This window comes from Diospyros lotus, chromosome 5 (assembly GCF_014633365.1).
Source record: "Diospyros lotus cultivar Yz01 chromosome 5, ASM1463336v1, whole genome shotgun sequence".
Taxonomy (NCBI): Eukaryota; Viridiplantae; Streptophyta; class Magnoliopsida; order Ericales; family Ebenaceae; genus Diospyros; species Diospyros lotus.
In genome coordinates this window covers 5,188,184-5,205,814 of record NC_068342.1, presented here as the reverse complement: position 1 = coordinate 5,205,814, position 17,631 = coordinate 5,188,184, and the positions used below count along the sequence as shown (strand labels likewise).

The 17,631-nt window shown below is 33.0% G+C and overlaps 1 protein-coding gene across 2 annotated transcripts; it reads right to left on the bottom strand.

The window, feature by feature from the left end:
* Positions 1-866: 866 nt before the first annotated feature.
* Positions 867-12,020, bottom strand: LOC127801970 (protein FAR1-RELATED SEQUENCE 3-like). 2 transcript variants are annotated; one of them, XM_052337551.1, is made up of 6 exons: positions 11,730-12,020; positions 7,224-9,521; positions 7,008-7,097; positions 4,423-4,572; positions 2,438-2,554; positions 867-1,259 (listed from the first exon to the last, which is right to left on the bottom strand). In XM_052337551.1, exons 2-5 carry the CDS (start codon positions 9,450-9,452, stop codon positions 2,444-2,446), a joined length of 2,580 nt encoding a protein of 859 aa, XP_052193511.1. In that variant the 5' UTR covers positions 9,453-9,521; positions 11,730-12,020; the 3' UTR covers positions 867-1,259; positions 2,438-2,443. The 2 variants fall into 2 exon arrangements, with proteins under 2 accessions (XP_052193511.1, XP_052193510.1); XM_052337550.1 differs by having other exon boundaries at positions 7,224-9,518.
* Between the last annotated feature and the right edge of the window lie 5,611 nt (positions 12,021-17,631).

Below are 17,631 nucleotides of genomic sequence, written 5' to 3'. Positions count from 1 at the left end.
TTCCCGTTAGCCATCACCCCCATTGACCTCCATCTATCATTGCCCCCATCGCCTCATTGGTTGCTGTCGTTGCCGTCCCTATCTTTATCTCCTCCATCTGTGCTTCTCTTCTCACTGCTATTGCTTATATATATATATATAAAACAACAATACATATATATAACAATATTATATTAACATATTTTTAATAATTATATATAATTTATCAAGATCTAATTATAAAATTTTACATTATTCAACACTATGTCTATTTTGATCTTTTTGTCAAGTTTTAATAACTTATCAATTTTTTTAAACCAAACATATAACTATTAATTAATAACTTAAAAACATATTTATCTAAACACATTATCATCTTAAACGCTACTTAACTTTTAAATTTTATATAACTTAAAAGGTTAGAAAAAAAAAGGGCAAGCGAAGCACCCCTCATATGTTATAACCTTGCTCTTTGTTTTTACTGTGTACTTTCTATTGTTACACAATTTTTTTTTTTTATTGTTACACTACCTCTTATGTGTCAATGTCTAAAAAATATGAATAATTAAATCATTCTTAAGAGAGAAAGACTTGCAGATGATCAATCACCCAAGTCCCATACATACACTACAGAACATGTCATTTAAGGACATTTGTTCAAAGGCTAATCCCTCTTAAGGGCTCTTCTGAAATCAATTTTATAAATACCTTCTGTAAAGCCATTAAAAGCAAAAGAGAAATGAAACTTGTGCGTGTGAGAGAAAGCGAGGCTTATTGCTCGGTTTCTCAGTTATCATTCATTCATGGTAGTGGGAGCCGAAGTCACAAACAAACTAAATAATGCTACAAGCACTGATACTGGATTCAACCAAAAATAAAATACAAAATGATGAAAGAAAAATACCCAAAACCGTTTTATTGCAACTATTCAAAGTACAAGATATATATGCAGTAGCAAGCAATCCGTGGACTGTCAAGGAAACCTAACTATTTGCCTAAGCTGAAATACACATTCTGCTTTGCTCCTTGGATACGTTTCTAGGGGTTTTGATCATGTATATGTACAAATAATTGTAGCAAGACAAGCATGCATGCATGGGAATTATGGAGTCCAACCATCTAGAGAAGAGTCCGTATTCACAGTGCCTAAATACAACTAACCCAAACTGTGTGACTGATTGAACATCGATATGGTACAAGAGCAGATTGTAAACTGAAGCAAGCACGCCTTTAGGGGATCCAGGCTACCGCATGCATTTTGCCCGCCATAGCCCATAATCCTGCAGCCAATTTAAACATATTCTGTTACCAAATGACCTATGTTACTTAATCATCACATTACTATATGGCTTTAATATGCGATGATGAAATTCATAAATTGACATGTTAAATTTAAAAACAAGGATCATACTAGGGCCAAGCTAAGTTGAAACAATATCATTTCCAAGCCCCAGCACCTTAAATGTTGGGACTGAATGTCATGAGTAATACAAGCAATGAAATCATGCAATCATTCCATATGTTAAAATGCCAACGCATTCTTTTACAAAAGACATTTTTGAGTGATAAGACTCCTTCAGAAACTTCTTCACGCAGTAAAAGAAACCAGAGAGTATTCCTGACCCCTCATGCAAGATTATATATGGGTACACGATGTAATATATTATTATTTCAACCCTGAGAGTTGCAACAGCATACACTAGAAACTGAGATTCTGAGTCCACTAGCCAACATACTTTTTAGACATAAAAGCACAAGAAATTTTAAGCGCTGGGACTTGGTATGTAGCAAATATGCTTTCCAGGCTTGAGCATCGTTTCAGTGTCATATCCATGATATATATATCACATGAGGTCGCAAGGAATCAGGACATAGTAAGTCAATGATAATTATTTCCAGTGCAGGTGAATGCTCTATAATTCTGCCCTGATTTTAGAACCTACAAGTGCAGCACATAAACCGACGACTATATCCTGTAAATTCAAACAATAAATGTCTCTACAGTGCATCTCTTTCCTATATATATCAAGAATTGGATTAATTTAACTAGGAAAGAAAATAAAACGAATTGCAACTAAAAAGAATATTCTTCTCCCTCAATAAATACAAAATTAACAGTTGAAACCCACCACCTAGCGTCTGATGGTACAGGACCACAAGAGTTGCTCGCTCGACTCAATGTGATTTTGTTCAAAAGCCCCCTTGAACAAGAAGATAATATGCCAACAGCTTGCTTTGTCAAGCACCTTCAACTTGAAGGGTGCCAGAAGGAACAACACTAACAATGCTTATAGCTCTATTCAGGAATAGTTAACTTGGCTGATTTTATTATGACAACTAAATCAAGAATAGGGATTTTAAACTTCTGTGAAAACAGCTCCCCTGCATAATCATGAAGTGCATTGTACAATAACAAGACATTGAACAATCAAAATGATATCAGGGAACAGATGCTTACAGATTCTTAAAGTTGCTCACGGATGTAGGCCATTGATCTTAACATTGAACCTAGTGTATCTCTTGAAACTTGAAATTTCACCTCTGTTTCTCCTGTAGTTGTCTTTGTATCTTGGAGCTGAAGAGCACAAGAAAGAACACACTAGTCAGAAAATACATAGGTGCTGTCATCGTACAGGATTGCCTCCATGGGAGGACTGTGTTTTCCGTGAAACAATATCAAAGCTTTCAAGACATTAGCTTTAATAGCAAAGCTCAGGGAAACATGATAAATGTGGTATTGTGAATTAAACAATTGAAGGTCATGCCATGATTCCATAACAAAATTTTGATTACACAATTCATAGCCAGTCAAACATTTTTTTTTTTTAATTTCTCCTTTTGAAGGTGGTGAGGGTAAATCTACCCACACAAGAGTGAAATGCCTAAAAGACAAATATTTGCACATAGAATTCCTGAATGGTCATTACAAGAAGGCAACTTCAGTACACGAGTAACTTTTCTGCGAGGAGCCATTGAAAAAGTACCCTTCCTGGAAGTATAAAAATTCAAAGAACCAGTTACAAATTAAACATATCATATCAGATAGATCATTTTCAGAAGGTTCAGATATAGTTCTTAAACCATCCATGGTATCACCTTGTGAAGGTGAATTTCTTATTCCCAGCTAGAAGCATATCCTTTCTTTAAATTTGGACTGAACAAACCCCCCCCCCCCCCCCAAGACGAAAAGAAAAACCTTCAGGATACTTGACAGAAGTTTAGAGGATTACACAAATCATCTCTCCTTGTATAAGGCATCTACCAATAGAACATGCTAATATTTTGTGATGGATATCTTATTTTTCTTGCTAACAGATAATTCTGCCAAATAAAGGAACATAGTTAACTATTATTCCCTGTCATGTAGCAGTTGCCAGACCTGAAAAACAACCAACACCCCGAATAGCTCTTGTTTTTAAGTTACAAGAAGAGACAATGAAGAATAAATGACTAACACGGTCTGCCTTCCTCTTGTCGCATGATAGAAAACAAGAGAAGAAATAAAATCAAGAAACAACTGCAATTACAGTTTGAAGATTTTACATTATTTGTTAAGTGCTAGCAGCATCTTGTTGTAACACACAACCAATGTGTACAACAAACAGCAGTGCATATAACAAAGGGTCAGGACCTTAGCTGATCTCAAGATTTTGAGGTTGAACAACTTATAACTAGGGGTGTTCAAAAAAACCGGCAAACCGTGGAAACCGACTGAACCAAACTGCACCGCACGACGTGGTTTTTTGAGATGAACGGTCCGACACAGTTTGAGAAATCCTCAAACCGTGCGGTTTGCGGTTTGAGGATTTCTCGGTTTGGTTTAAAACCGAACCGCCCGAATATAATATAATAATAAAAAAATTATAAAACAATTTATTCTCAAACCAGAAAAATAGATCTGATAAAACAGATTGTAAACAATCTGTTCTGTTTATATATAAATAATGAAACAAATTGTTTTTACAACTGTTTGTAAAAACAAACTATTTGTATAAACAATCTGTTTACAGATTGTATAAATAAAAGATTATTTTATTTATTTTGATTTATAAATTAAATAGTTGATAAAATAATTTATTAAACCATGAAAATTGCACTACAAAAATGAGTGAATTAATATTTTGAATGTTTTGAACAAACCGCGGAAACCACACCAAACCGTACCGCAAAATGCGGTGTGGTTCGGTGCGGTTTCTACTCACCAAACCAGACTGCGCGGTCTGGTTTGATAGAAAAACCGCACAAACAGTTTGGTGTATTAAAAATGTCAAAAACTGGCCAAACCGAACTGTCCACACCCCTACTTATAACATAGAATAATAATGTACCAGGAAAAACCAAAAGTCAGAGGTAGCATCAGATAAACTGAGCAGGTCATACTTGATAGAATATAAGTTTATAAAAAACTAGAAAAATATGAAGTACACAACCTGAAGACCGTACCTTTAGATTGATAACAGCGACCCTGTTAGCAGGTGTTGACAGCTGCTGATTGATGTAAGCCATGGATTTCAACATAGGCTCCAGTGTAACCCTGGTAAGTCTAAACTGCACTTCTTTTTCTCCTGAAGGACTCTTACCATAATCTTGCAGCTTTAGTTGAAACAAGAAAAGTAAAAAAGTGAAATCCCTTTGCAAACTACCGGAAGGAAATAGCTACAGCACTTTATTACTACATTTTATTACATCCATACTTGAAAAAACATGTAGGTTCTATAGAAACAAAAAGATGAGGCAAATATATATATATATATATTGGCGAGATCATTTCTATGGAGTGGCCCTGTTGATGAATCACAGTGAAGGATAAATTAGCTGCAGGGAGGAAGAACCAGTGGAGAACAAGATATAAAGAGGAAAAGGGAAGATGATCAAGGAATCAAGAAAGAGAGTTATCAAGAGAAAAAGAAAGAGTCAAGCATATCCCCAGCCATATTATTGCAAAATCTAATAAAATTCATTGCAACACTTACCATATACAATAGGTAACCAAAACAAAAACCAGCAACCCAAAATATGGCTAAGCCAACTCCTAAACAAAAACTCAAAATACTTCAACTTATAAACTCCTAAATGTGGCTAAGCCAGCTCGAGCAACTATCACAGCAAGTACACAAGGAAGCAAAAAACAGCTATAAGTATTGCTTGCAACCCAGTTCAGTATGATTGAACAAAACAGAATTGATAGGCATTTCATCCAGAAAAAGTTGGATAAAGGAATAATTTGCACTCCATATGTGAAGACAGGAAAAACCAGTAGCTGATACACGAACCAAATGTGTTGCAAATAATTTTTTCATATAATCTTGGACAAGCAGAGAGAGTGAGGCTGAGGCATCTTCCCCTCAACTTAAGGGGAAGGGTTGACATATATGAATTAACAGCCTCAGGATTATGATAACTTCAACTAATAATTGAGATTATATCAGCCAAGTGTGTTGCAAATAAATTTTTCATATAATCTTAGACAAGCTGAGAGGGTGAGGCATCTTCCCCTCAACTTAGGAGAGGGCCGGGGGGAGGGGGGGGGGGGGGTTGACACATGAATTAGCAGCCTCAATTTGTAGGATTATGATAACTTAAGCTAAGAATTGTGATTTGTCAGAGGGTTGGCATGATTTGTACTGATTGATTTGTGTGTGTGTGTGTGTGTGTGTTTTTTTTTAGATTTAGTTTAGTTGTTTCTATAACCAAACTTGATCATTAATGCAATAATATAACCAAACTTGATCAACTTGGATCAGTTTCAAGGGAACATTAATGCAATTCCCATGCTCAAAAGTCAAAAACTAACCATCTTGATTTAGATCCTAATTGGTATTGTTGTGTGGTGCTTTATTGTGCTGTGCTGTAAAAGCAATGCTGATAAAAGTAGTGTTTAGTGACTGAGTGTGGTGCTGTTCTTATTAATATTGAAATCAAGTGATAAGTGTTTGGTCAATATTTCACTATTGTGTTGTAGATGTGTAAAATGACTAAAAATGGCACTGTTATATTAAATAAATATTATGTAAAGGGTAAATTAACCTCTTTTGCTTTTAGTCTCTAATCTCAGCCATCAGTGGAATGAGACTGTCACCAGATCAGAAGTTTCTCTCTAACATGACTTGTATCACATAAAGTTTCTTAAAATTACCCTCATATGGTTCATAGTTCATAACAATTGTATCAAATAAATGATCTACTAGTCAAGTCAATGGGTTCTGTAGTAGTCAGAGGATCTTCCAATTAAATCAGATTAAGGTAGAATTGCTCATCTTGGATTTTTAAAATCCGCAATTAGGCTAAGAACTCCTCCCCAATAAAAACTTTTATCTTTGTTTTCTGAATGAGAGATATAAAAAAGATGATAAAGAGTAACATAGCATAATCAAATAGAAGAAAAAGATAAAGAAAGAGACACAGATAGCAAGAAAGTCAATGGTAGTTAAGAGGTGAGGAAAGGAACAATAGAGATATACAAAAAGGAAGCAATGAAGAGTAAAGAAGAAACGTAAACAAAACCATGTGACATATAGAGAGGAGAAAAAAGGAGCCAACTAAGAAAAGAATAAAGGGGAAGAGGAGGATGAAGAAAAGAGAGAGCAAAGATCTGTCAATCAGATCTTGATGTTGTTCATATGGATTCATTTTACATAAATATAGCCTAGTTGTTAGCTTAAGAAAACATCAATCTCATATAAAGCATCTAAACCTCTTTCTAACTGATGCAAATGCCTCATAGATCCTAAATAATACCACTAAAGTCAACAAAAAGCACAAAATGAACAATTATGCAGCATCATTCAAATACATCACTCAAATTATTCCTAAGAACTTAAAGCCAACGATCATTTATAATCTTTGCAGGGATCCAAATCTTCTTCACTGCATCAATGAGATTTCCCTTTCTCTTAGATGAATCATGAATGTACCATCAAACTTAAGAAAAAAGAATTGCAACTTAAAACATAAAAAACTAGCAGTAGTTTGGTTAACTCATCCAATTTATTCACAAACACAAAATAAAGGTCAAAAGACTTGCATACCTTCAGGTTAATTACAGCTATTTTACTGGCTGGGGTGGAATTTTTATTTTCAATGACCCAGGTCATGGACTTGAAACAAGTGAGAACCACCTGTATAAAATGGATGGTATTAAAAGCAATCATTGAATTTCTTGACTTTCGTCACAGATGCTTGCAAAATAAGAAATTTTGTTTTTTAGCTGCATCATAGAGCACACAACAGAAAACATTTCATACTGTATTATCAGGAAGGACACCATCACGATTGACAGGAATAGAAACCATGCTTGGCTGATTTAAATCCGCAACAGGAACTCCAACATCATTAAGATTAAAGCGATGTGGCACAGCATCTTGCCAAGGCCATAACGAAGGACTCATATCAGAAGTCAATATAGGTGTCCTCTTGTTGCTATCTTCCTGAGAACTTCCACTACTATGAGAGGTCCTAGGTGTAACTTTAGCAACATTTTTCTTCACAGCAGCAACCTTCCTTGCACCCTCTTTAAGAGCATTCATTGCTGCATTATAGGTTTCTGCAGCAATTGCCCCTTCCTCTGCGTATTTAATGGCTTCCCTACTCAGATTATTGAAGCGTGCAGCCAGAGACCCAAGACCTAGATTATGTGCATGCAATTCCTCTGATCCAAGGCCAGCTCTAGCATTCTGTGTCCATCTTTTTAATATGTAGTGGGATGGAAGGGTTAGAACATTTGTCACGGTGAAGACAGTTAATATGTGTCTGCAAAGGATGCCTGAGTACTCAAACATCTGGCAACTGCAACTTGCTTTCAGCTCAGAAATATTCGACGTGACCATGTACGCTTTGTCATCATGCTCATATTTTGCAACCCGAAATTTGCTAATTATTCCATCACCCTCCATCTTATTTGCAGTATAGACAAAAGTTTCAACAAGTTCGTCCTGAAACTTGGCAAAAACTTTCTTGGTATAAAGGTTTGATGCTTGTTGTTCCATAGGTGACGGTGTCTTCAACACAGGTGTGGTGCAGATCGTTTCATAATCGGCCTCTATCTCTCTTTCTAATGAATTTTCTAAAGCTCTTTCATACTGCTTGAAAAACATTGGTATGGTGGTTTGCTGATTCACATAGCCATCAAAGAAGGAGTTAAATCCTTGATTTGATGAAAGTGCAGCAAAGAAAGTGCCACGGAAGTAAACTGGAGCCCACTGCTGCCGAGCATTATAGACAGCTTGAAGCCACTCATTTTTTTGAAGATCATATCGATCGAGAAGGGAGCCCCATGATGACTCAAAATCCTCAATTGTCTCAGAAAAGTTGATGCAGTTGTACAGTTCCCCATACAAAGAAGGGTGAGCAAGATATATATGAGCCAATCTTTCCCGGCCTTCTCTCAAGATGTGCCACTTGCAAATGCAATGGCGTGTTCCTGGGAAAACCTCATTAACCGCTGCCTTAATGGCTCTATCTTGGTCAGTGGTTATTGAAACAGGTGCACAATCATTCATTGCTGATAACCATGTCCTGAATAGCCAAGTGAAGGAAGACTCAGACTCATCTACAAGTAATGCACAGCCAAACAGAACCATCTGGCCATGATGATTTACACCAGTGAAAGGAGCAAATGGAACTTGAAACTGATTTGGTCTATACATTGTGTCAAAAATTACTGCATCACCAAAGTAACTATAAGCAATCCTTGATCTTGCATCAGCCCAAAAAACATTAGTCATGCGGTTGTCCTCATCAAGTTGTATTGCATAATAAAAACCAGGGTTTTCAGTCTGCATCTTCTTGAAATAGTTGAGCAGATTCTGAGCATCTCTTCCAAGGGTTCTCCTTCTGATACAGGGGGGTTGAGTATAATTTAAGGGACCAAAATTCCTCCCTGGACGATCTGCTTCTACAGGAGAGGAACCCCTAACTCCATATTTAGGATCATAAGATACATGGTTTCCTTCCATTGAGACAAAAACATCACTTGGGGCATCAAGCGCTTCAACATTCTTTGTAGCACCAGCAAAATGCCTTCTAGGTCGAAGGTAATGGACCTTGCTGGGACTAACTGTTGAATGGTTATGATCCTCCACAAACTTTGTAATGACCCAACTATCTGGATCCTTTCTCTCTATCCTTAGCATAGCATTGCAACTCTCAACATTTTTCCTTTTGAAAACCTCTCTAGAACACACAAAATCCCATGTAACAATTGGCCCATCAGGCTTGGTACGGCTGTACTGACCAATATGGGTACTAAAACCAACACGCCTGGCATATTCATCATAAAAAGTCTTGGCGGTTTCTTCAGACTCAAACTCCATGCCAACATATGGCTTCGTCTTCCCCTCATCATCCCTATTGGGAGCTTCTTTGTCACCAGAATTTGCAGCCAGACTTTGTCTCTCACCCATAATAGCTGAAATATTCACCTTCCTATGATTCTCCCCATTATTCCCCTCAGATTCAGTAACTTCAACATCCATCCTCAAATAATGTCAAACATGTGTCTTTGTTTCAGTGACAATATACACGGTTCCGCATGTTGAGCCCTACTAAAGGAAAATAACCATAGTCAGATCAATCTTCGTCAACATAATAAAGCAACTTAAGTGTTGCGTATTAATTGAAGTGAAACTTCAAAAGATACAGAGCAAAATGAAAATATTTAACATTTTCCTAATTTGGCTTTAGAAAGAATAATCATCCAACCAAACAATTAAAGCAATGCAAAAGAATTAAGTGGGACAAAAGGGAGCATCTTTTTTCCCATTGCAAAAGAACAGTATGACAGTGGAATAATTGAATTGTCCATCAATATATTATCAACTATGTGATGGAACAATACTATATCAATTATCTCCATTCACTACCAATTGATGAAACTTTCCTATATGAAGGTGGTGTTGAAACTTTATCTTATCATTCCCTTGCTAGGGGGTTGCATCAAGAAGGACATTTGGCGTAAAGTTTTGCCACACAGTTCTTTTTGTATGGATTTGTATAGTCAATGTGAATTTTAGAAGTCAATTGACATTATGAATGCTTTCCAACAACCCTAACTTGCTTAGATAAGATGAAGTTGATGATAATGATGATCTCCATCAATATACCATCCAAGAATAGAGTGTTTGTATGGGTATCAATTTTGCTGCAAGTAATTCTAGGCCTTATAATGTTAGGACCATAGAGAACATGCATGTAAGGCAATCAAACAATTTTATGGACACGGCCATGGGTAAAGAAATTTGTAAAACTTATTTTGACTATATGTACAATTGTTGCATAACAGTGGCATTCCATGTTGTATAGCTTAATTTCACAATATCAACTACGTGATGTAAACAATCATATCAACTATTTTCATTTACCGCCATCTCATGAAACTTTTCATAAGAAGGTGGTGTTTGGAATTTTATTTCATCATTCCCTTAATAGAAGGTAACATCAGGAAGTGCATCCGTTGTAAAACTTTGCCACGTTCTTTTGCATGGGTTGTATTGTCAATCTAACTTTTAAAAATCAATTGACACTATGAAAATTGTATCACCAACCCTAACTTGGTTAAGATATAGTGCATTTGATGATGATGATGATGCACAATTGTTTCATAAGTCTAGGGTTAAATGAGCAAAAATAAAAATCATAAGCCCTAATTTCTCTCTTCCAAACACTCACTCTGAACACTCAAAGAGAAACTACAGCTCCCTCCTCCTTCATGTTTGGAGGATGATAATCCATTTTAAGTTTTTCTTTTTTTTCCCCTCTGTTTTATTCATTCAATATATTATACATTCATTATTTGTGGATTGAATTTTCTTCATGAATCATGAGGAATTATTAGGATTTTTCAATACTTTCAAAATTTTGTAATATAAAGAAATATTAATTTTTCACAGCCCTTCAGCTTTATCCACATCCTCATTTCTTTTTCCAAATCAAAATATCCCGTATTCAAATCCGTATCAGTGCTTCTTAAATGAAATTTGACATTAAACTCACTATCATGAAGTAAGTTTAACAACAATTGGTGTACAGTGACAGCAAGTACCAACACCAAACATATGTATATACAAACTACAATTTGAACAAAGAATGTTTACTATAGTTTAAAAAGTAATCACATAATACCCTCAAAATAAAACTTCCAACTTTTTGAGGCAAGGACCATAATTGCAAGCTGAGCCACTGTATTAGGCCGAACCGATGGAAAACAACATTAAAAATAAGAGGAAAACGTAAGAAACAAATGGATATTGAAATATTAATAAGGGACAGAAGTCAGCTCAAGCATATTCACTGACACATTTGGTGCCAGAAGATTCTTAAAAAACTGAAGTTGAACTTGGCCAATTTTGAGAAACTTCCAAAGAAAATTAGAGAACCCTTTAATCCATGAGACTTGAGTTACAGGAAAAAAGGCAAATGGACGGACCCAAAGAACATCACTGTACACAACTATGGGTCATACTGCAGGCCTCTCAAAGAGGGGCTTATTTGGAAATTCTGGAGTAAGTTAGAAGCAGGATAAGTAGAGAAAACCCAACCGCCGTTATACACCACAGACAATAACAGTGCCAGAGCGAGAACATCTTCTGTAACTACTGAAGCGAGCAATGGAAAAGGGACGAATGTGGCCAAACAAGGCCTGCGTACACTCATCTTCCCTAGCCCCAAAAGAAAAACTAGCACTCGGATAGTAAGCCCTACCGTTTTCTATCATTGCAATAATGAGATCAGATAAGCGAAACCTATGTACCAACCTGAATGTGGATTCTATTCCAATTCCGTACGCTTCTTCACTCTTTCACCCTTCTGGGCTTGTCTCTCTCTCCCTACCTCCCTCTGTAGATTCAGAGAGGCGGTTGCTTCGGTGAGAAAGGCTGGGATTGATTTGCGAGCGTGGAAGTGCCAATTTCGACGACCAAACCAGACGAGCCTTCCACTTCGTTCTCTGTCTGTCTGTCTGTCTGTCTCTCTCTCTCTCACTCTACAAGCAGACCGAGACGAAACCCGCCTCCTTTTCCCCAATTTTTTCGACGTTTATTCGTTTCTACGAAACGATTTTGGTTTCCGTTCCGAAGTGTTCATGCTAACAATTTGAGTTAATTACACTTCCGTCCCCTCGACTATTACTTACTTCCCACTTCACCCTTAAAACTAGAGAAATTATATTTGCAGCAACATTTTTTTTTTTCTCCACAACAACTTTCTAATAAAATTAAATACGTCTAAAATACCCTTAAAACTCATTTTAACCCTTTATTGTTCTAAATATACTATTGCCTTATACTTCTTATACTTATAATATTCTTACTCTTAGCACCCATCATAGCCAATTTCTCCATTCATTTCCCAATTTCTTTATTTTTTTTTTTATTTCATGTCGGAGTGAGTTATGCCATAGATTTGGATGATTACACTCAAATAGTGACGATGTGGGAGGAGTCTGATGAGGAAGAGAATAATTTGGAAAAACATTTGCGGGAATCGGTCAAAAATGAACTCTTGTTGCTCGTTGAGGTACGCCATTTTAGGACATTTTTTTTAGCTTTTTTCGAATAATTAGTGTCGAAAGTAGCTTATCTTCTTGCACTCTAAAAATAAAAAAAAAAATAAAATTGATGCATTCCTAACTTTTGGGTTCGGGAAGTCGGCGTTCTCCCTAATTTTAGAGTTCAAGATGTTTGCTTTCTCCATATTTCTAGAGTTAGAGAAGTTTTTTATTTTTCTAACTCTAGAGTTAAGGAAATGTTTAACCAAACCCCATGACGAGGAGGTTCTATGTTTTTTGTGTATTTATGAATTTGATTGTTTTATGTTTTTGCGTATATATAAGTTAGGGGTTCAAATTTGTTCAAAGCCACCAAATCCTCGGATTCGAAAGGTTTTAATCACATCGAAAAGGTTCATTTTCTATCACAGATTCAATTACATAAGCAACGTAATTGAAAATGATGAATGTCTATCTCTTTAAAACAACGTAGCTTTGAGCTTGTGTCTTTGTCATCTTTGCAAAGCACCAACAATTTGAGAAAAAATAAGGTTGTGAGATTTGAGAGAAAAAATGTCTATGGAAAGGTTGTGTGTGATGATTGCAATGTTAAGAGGGTATTTTGGGAAAATAATATTCTGCATAGAGTAATTGAGTGATGCTGCGTATAACAAGTGTTATTTTTATTAGAAAGTTGCTGTGAAGAGTAAAAATAGTTGTTGCAAATATAATTTCCCTTAAAACAAAAAAAGTACTGATAAACCCTTATACTATATTTGTAATTCCAATTAAGCCCTTATATGTTGTAATTCTGTCAACAATGTGGGAGGATTTAATTCGTTACAACATCAACTTGACAAAATAAAATTAGTCTACAATGATAAACTGAAAAAGTATTAAAAATTAAGAAGAAATGTTGAGACGAAACATTAAAGAGGAAAAAATCTTGCTAAATACGATATTAGGTATGGAGAATATCACAGTTAATCTGTTATTATTTTAGTTTGTTAGTTAGACTATGAATTGCAATCAATTTAGTTAATCAATATATTAACTGTATTATCTCTAAATGGCAATGAGTAGTTGTATTAACTATTATAAATAGACATTACCTTTTCAAGATGTGTTTTATATACCCTTATTTCAATTTAATTTCCTTTATATCAATAAATTTCTTTGAGACATGCACCTGTGATTTTCTTTTCTTGTGAGTGCTCAATTCAAGACTTGAAGAATAATAAAATTGATGATGATTTTTGAGACCGACCACCACGTGTCACCTTTGTCAATGAATCTTAAGAATTGAACCTCGGACTTGGCGATGTCGGACCTCGGTGATAGAACCTGCAAGACAACGCAGTAGCAGGACTAGGGTCCCTGGGGTGGACTTCGACACTCAAATCAATAGAATAAATGCAAGTCGTAATAAATGTGAGAATTGTAGAGCTTGGTCATACCTAGTGAGGACTCTTGTCTTTTATAGGCGGACCCGTTATGGAATAGTTGAGATAAACCTGTGATGAGCGGGGGTACAACTCCCAAGGATCTCGGTCAAGTTGGAACGGGTCTTGCGGCTCATCCCGAATTTTTCAAGCTCCCTCGAGATTGTTGACTTGGCACATGTCAGTCTCTCAAGCGATCCACATGACAAGCGAGACTATTAGAGCGTAAGGGTATTCTGAAAATTTTAGGTGATGCCACATCAAAAATCATACTAGTGAGACGTTTGAAGGGCAAGCTTTACATCTTGGATCGTTGAATCTTTTTTTGCTTCGTAGCATGCGAGACTTAAGCATATATCTACTTCCAAAATAACACACATTCCTTATTTAAAACATTTCACCTCTAAAAATCATTGTTGCTAAGTGCCCCTTTTAGCTAAACAACCCTCATTTCAAATTTTCACAATGCACTTTCATATCCAAAATCATTTTAGAACTAGTTCAGGTCAACTTATGGGGTCTTACCATATTTTCTCAAATTTTGGAGCCAATTACTTTTTAACCATTGTTGACAACTATTCTAGACTCAGTTGCAATCAATGAGAACATGTTTGCTCTTTTTAATTTATTTTTTATGAAATATTTCATCTATTAATTTATTAAGTTAAATCTAAATTATTTTATTTACTTATGCAATCAGTATTTTTAAAAGGGGAAACTTATAGTATAAAATTAAAGGAGGGATCAAAATATTTTATATCAAATTAATTATCTCAAAAATCATGTTTTTGTCATCATCAAAAAAAGGGAGAATGTTAAGGTAACTTGCTCTATTTAATTTTCAATAAAGTTTTAACAATTAACAAAAATAATATTTTGTACTTAATTATTTTTGATTAATTTATTAATATATGTATTATCAAAATTAGTATTTTCTATTCAAATTATTTTTTCAAGTAAGCGAAAATTCATACGAATATTTTTCTTCAAATTTGGACAAAAAATTAATTTTTTTACTGTCGCTACAATATTACAACTATCGTGAATAGTAATTCGACCGTTGTAAACAGTAAATACGACCGTTTCGAATAATATTTTTTAGAATTCTTATAAATACCCCCAAACTCATTTTTGAAACATCAAAGTGTTTCCATTGCATATTCAAAGCACCCAAAAGATCGGTCTGAAGCTATCATCCAAACAATCTGATGCTCTTGAATTGTCATTGCACATCAATCGAAGAGTCACAAGACAAGAGAATAAAAGTTTTTCAAATCTTCTACGACAAATCTAATATTCTCAATTTGTTCTTAATTATTTATTTGTGTCTAAGTGTAGACAAATTATTTGTAAATATTAAATTACCCTTGTGGATTGTATAGGTTTCCTAAAACCATTAAAATTTAGGTGAATCTAGTTTCTAACACAAAATATGATGAAAATCTTGGTGTAATGGCTGTTTATAATTCGTTGTAATCTAAGTGTATATCTAGTTTTTAAGGTGAACTATTGTGGAAACCTTAGTGAAATTGGTTTAATGGATCTCAACGGTGGTTAGACTTTGGGAAAGTGGATTAGGTGTGTGTGAAAATATCGAATCACTATAAATTGTCTTGTGCCTTATTTTATTTATTTTTACTATATCTGGTAGCTTACATTTATTATTATTCTCAAACATAATTTATTATATTTATCAAATATATATTTTTCAATAAAATATTTATATATATAAAAGTAGGATAGTCTTGAAAAAATAAATTTCTCCCCAAAACTTGCATTAATGATTTACAATTAATACTTATTGCATTAATAATTTGTATTTTATAATTTACATTAATAATTTAAATTTTTCAATTGCCTTGAAATAATAAATAGTAATAAAATTTCCCCCAAAACTTACATTAATGATTTACATTTAGTACTTATTGCATTAATAATTTATATTTTGTAATTTGCATTAATAATTTAAATCTTTCAATTATTTTGAAATAATATGTATTAATTATTGTAAAATTTTTAATAAATTTTAAATACAGAGTTTTTCAATGCTAATCATGAGTTTTCCAATACATTATTATGTAAATATTAAATATTTAATTAATCCGTTAATCAATCAAAAATAAATACTATTTAGGAGTAATATGAGTAGACACTTAAACTAATAATTTAAGTCACAGAAAATTATTCATTTATATAAAATTTTATCCTTATATAATATAATATAAATATTATATATAATCTTTATATATATAAAAGTAGAATAGTCTTGAAAAAAGAAATTTCTCTCTAAAACTTGCATTGATGATTTGCAATTAATACTTATTACATTAATAATTTGTATTTTATAATTTACATTAATAATTTAAATATTTCAATTGCTTTGAAATAATAAGTAGTAATAAATTTTTTTCCAAAAACTTGTATCAATGATTTGCATTTAGTATTTATTGCATTAATAATTTAAATCTTTTAATTGTTTTGAAATAACACGTACTAATTATTGTAAAATTAATAATAGATTTTAAATACACTGACTTTTTCAATGCTAATCATAGGATTTCTAAAACATTATTATGTGAATATTAAATATTTAATTAATCTGTCAATCAATAAAAAATAAATACTATTTATGAGTAATATGAATAGATAGTTAAATTATTAATTAAGTTACATAAAATTGTTCATTTATATAAAATTCTATCTTTATATATATATAAAAGTAGAATAGTTTGAAAAAAAAATTTCCCCCAAAATTTGCATTAATAATTTGCATTTAGTACTTATTGCATTAATAATTTAAAATGTTCAATTATTTTGAAATAATAAGGACTAATTACTGTAAAATTAATAATTAATTTTAAATACATGAGTTTTTCAATACTAATCATGGTTTTTCCTATACATTATTATATGAATATTAAATATTTAATTAATCCGTCAATCAATCAAAAATAAATATTATTTATAAGGAATATGAATACACTTAAAGTATTAATTAAGTGACAGGAAATTATCTATTAAATAAAATCTTATCTTTATATAATATAATAATATATAATATCTTTATATATATAAAAGTAGGATAGTCTAGAAAAAAAATTCCCCCAAAACTTGCATTAATAATTTAAAATTTTTAATTGTTTTGAAATAATAAGTACTAATTATCATAAAATTAATAATTAATTTTAAATACATGAGTTTTTCAATGCTAATCATGAGTTTTTCAATACATTATTATGTGAATATTAAATATTTAATTAATCCATCAATCAATCAAAAATAAATACTATTTATGAGGAATATGAATAGACATTTAAAGTATTAATTAAGTCACAAAAAATTATTTTATATTTATATAATATATTAATATATAATATATTTATTTATATATATAAAAGTAGGATAGTCTGAAAAAAAAATTCCCCCCAAAACTTGTATTAATAATTTGGATTTAGTACTTATTGCATTTAGTAATTTGTATTAATAATTTAAAATTTTTAATTATTTTAAAATAATAAATACTAATTACTGTAAAATTAATAATGAATTTTAAATACATGAGTTTTTCAATGCTAATCATGGGTTTTCCAATACATTATTTTGTGAATATTAAATATTTAATTAATCCATCAATCAATCAAAAATAAATACTATTTATGAGAAATATGAATAGACACTTAAAGTATTAATTAAATCACAACAAATTATCTTATTATTATATAATATAAT

What these genes read in the sequence shown, in the direction of transcription:
- LOC127801970 (XM_052337551.1), bottom strand. Translation starts at nt 9,452, where the DNA reads ATGGATGTTGAAGTTACTGAATCTGAGGGGAATAATGGGGAGAATCAT. An exon ending in TAGCTGTAATTAACCTGAAG is followed by an intron (nt 4,573 to 7,007) that starts GTATGCAAGTCT and finishes TTTCAACTAAAG; the next exon opens with CTGCAAGATTATGGTAAGAG. An exon ending in TCGCTGTTATCAATCTAAAG is followed by an intron (nt 2,555 to 4,422) that starts GTACGGTCTTCA and finishes TGTGCTCTTCAG; the next exon opens with CTCCAAGATACAAAGACAAC.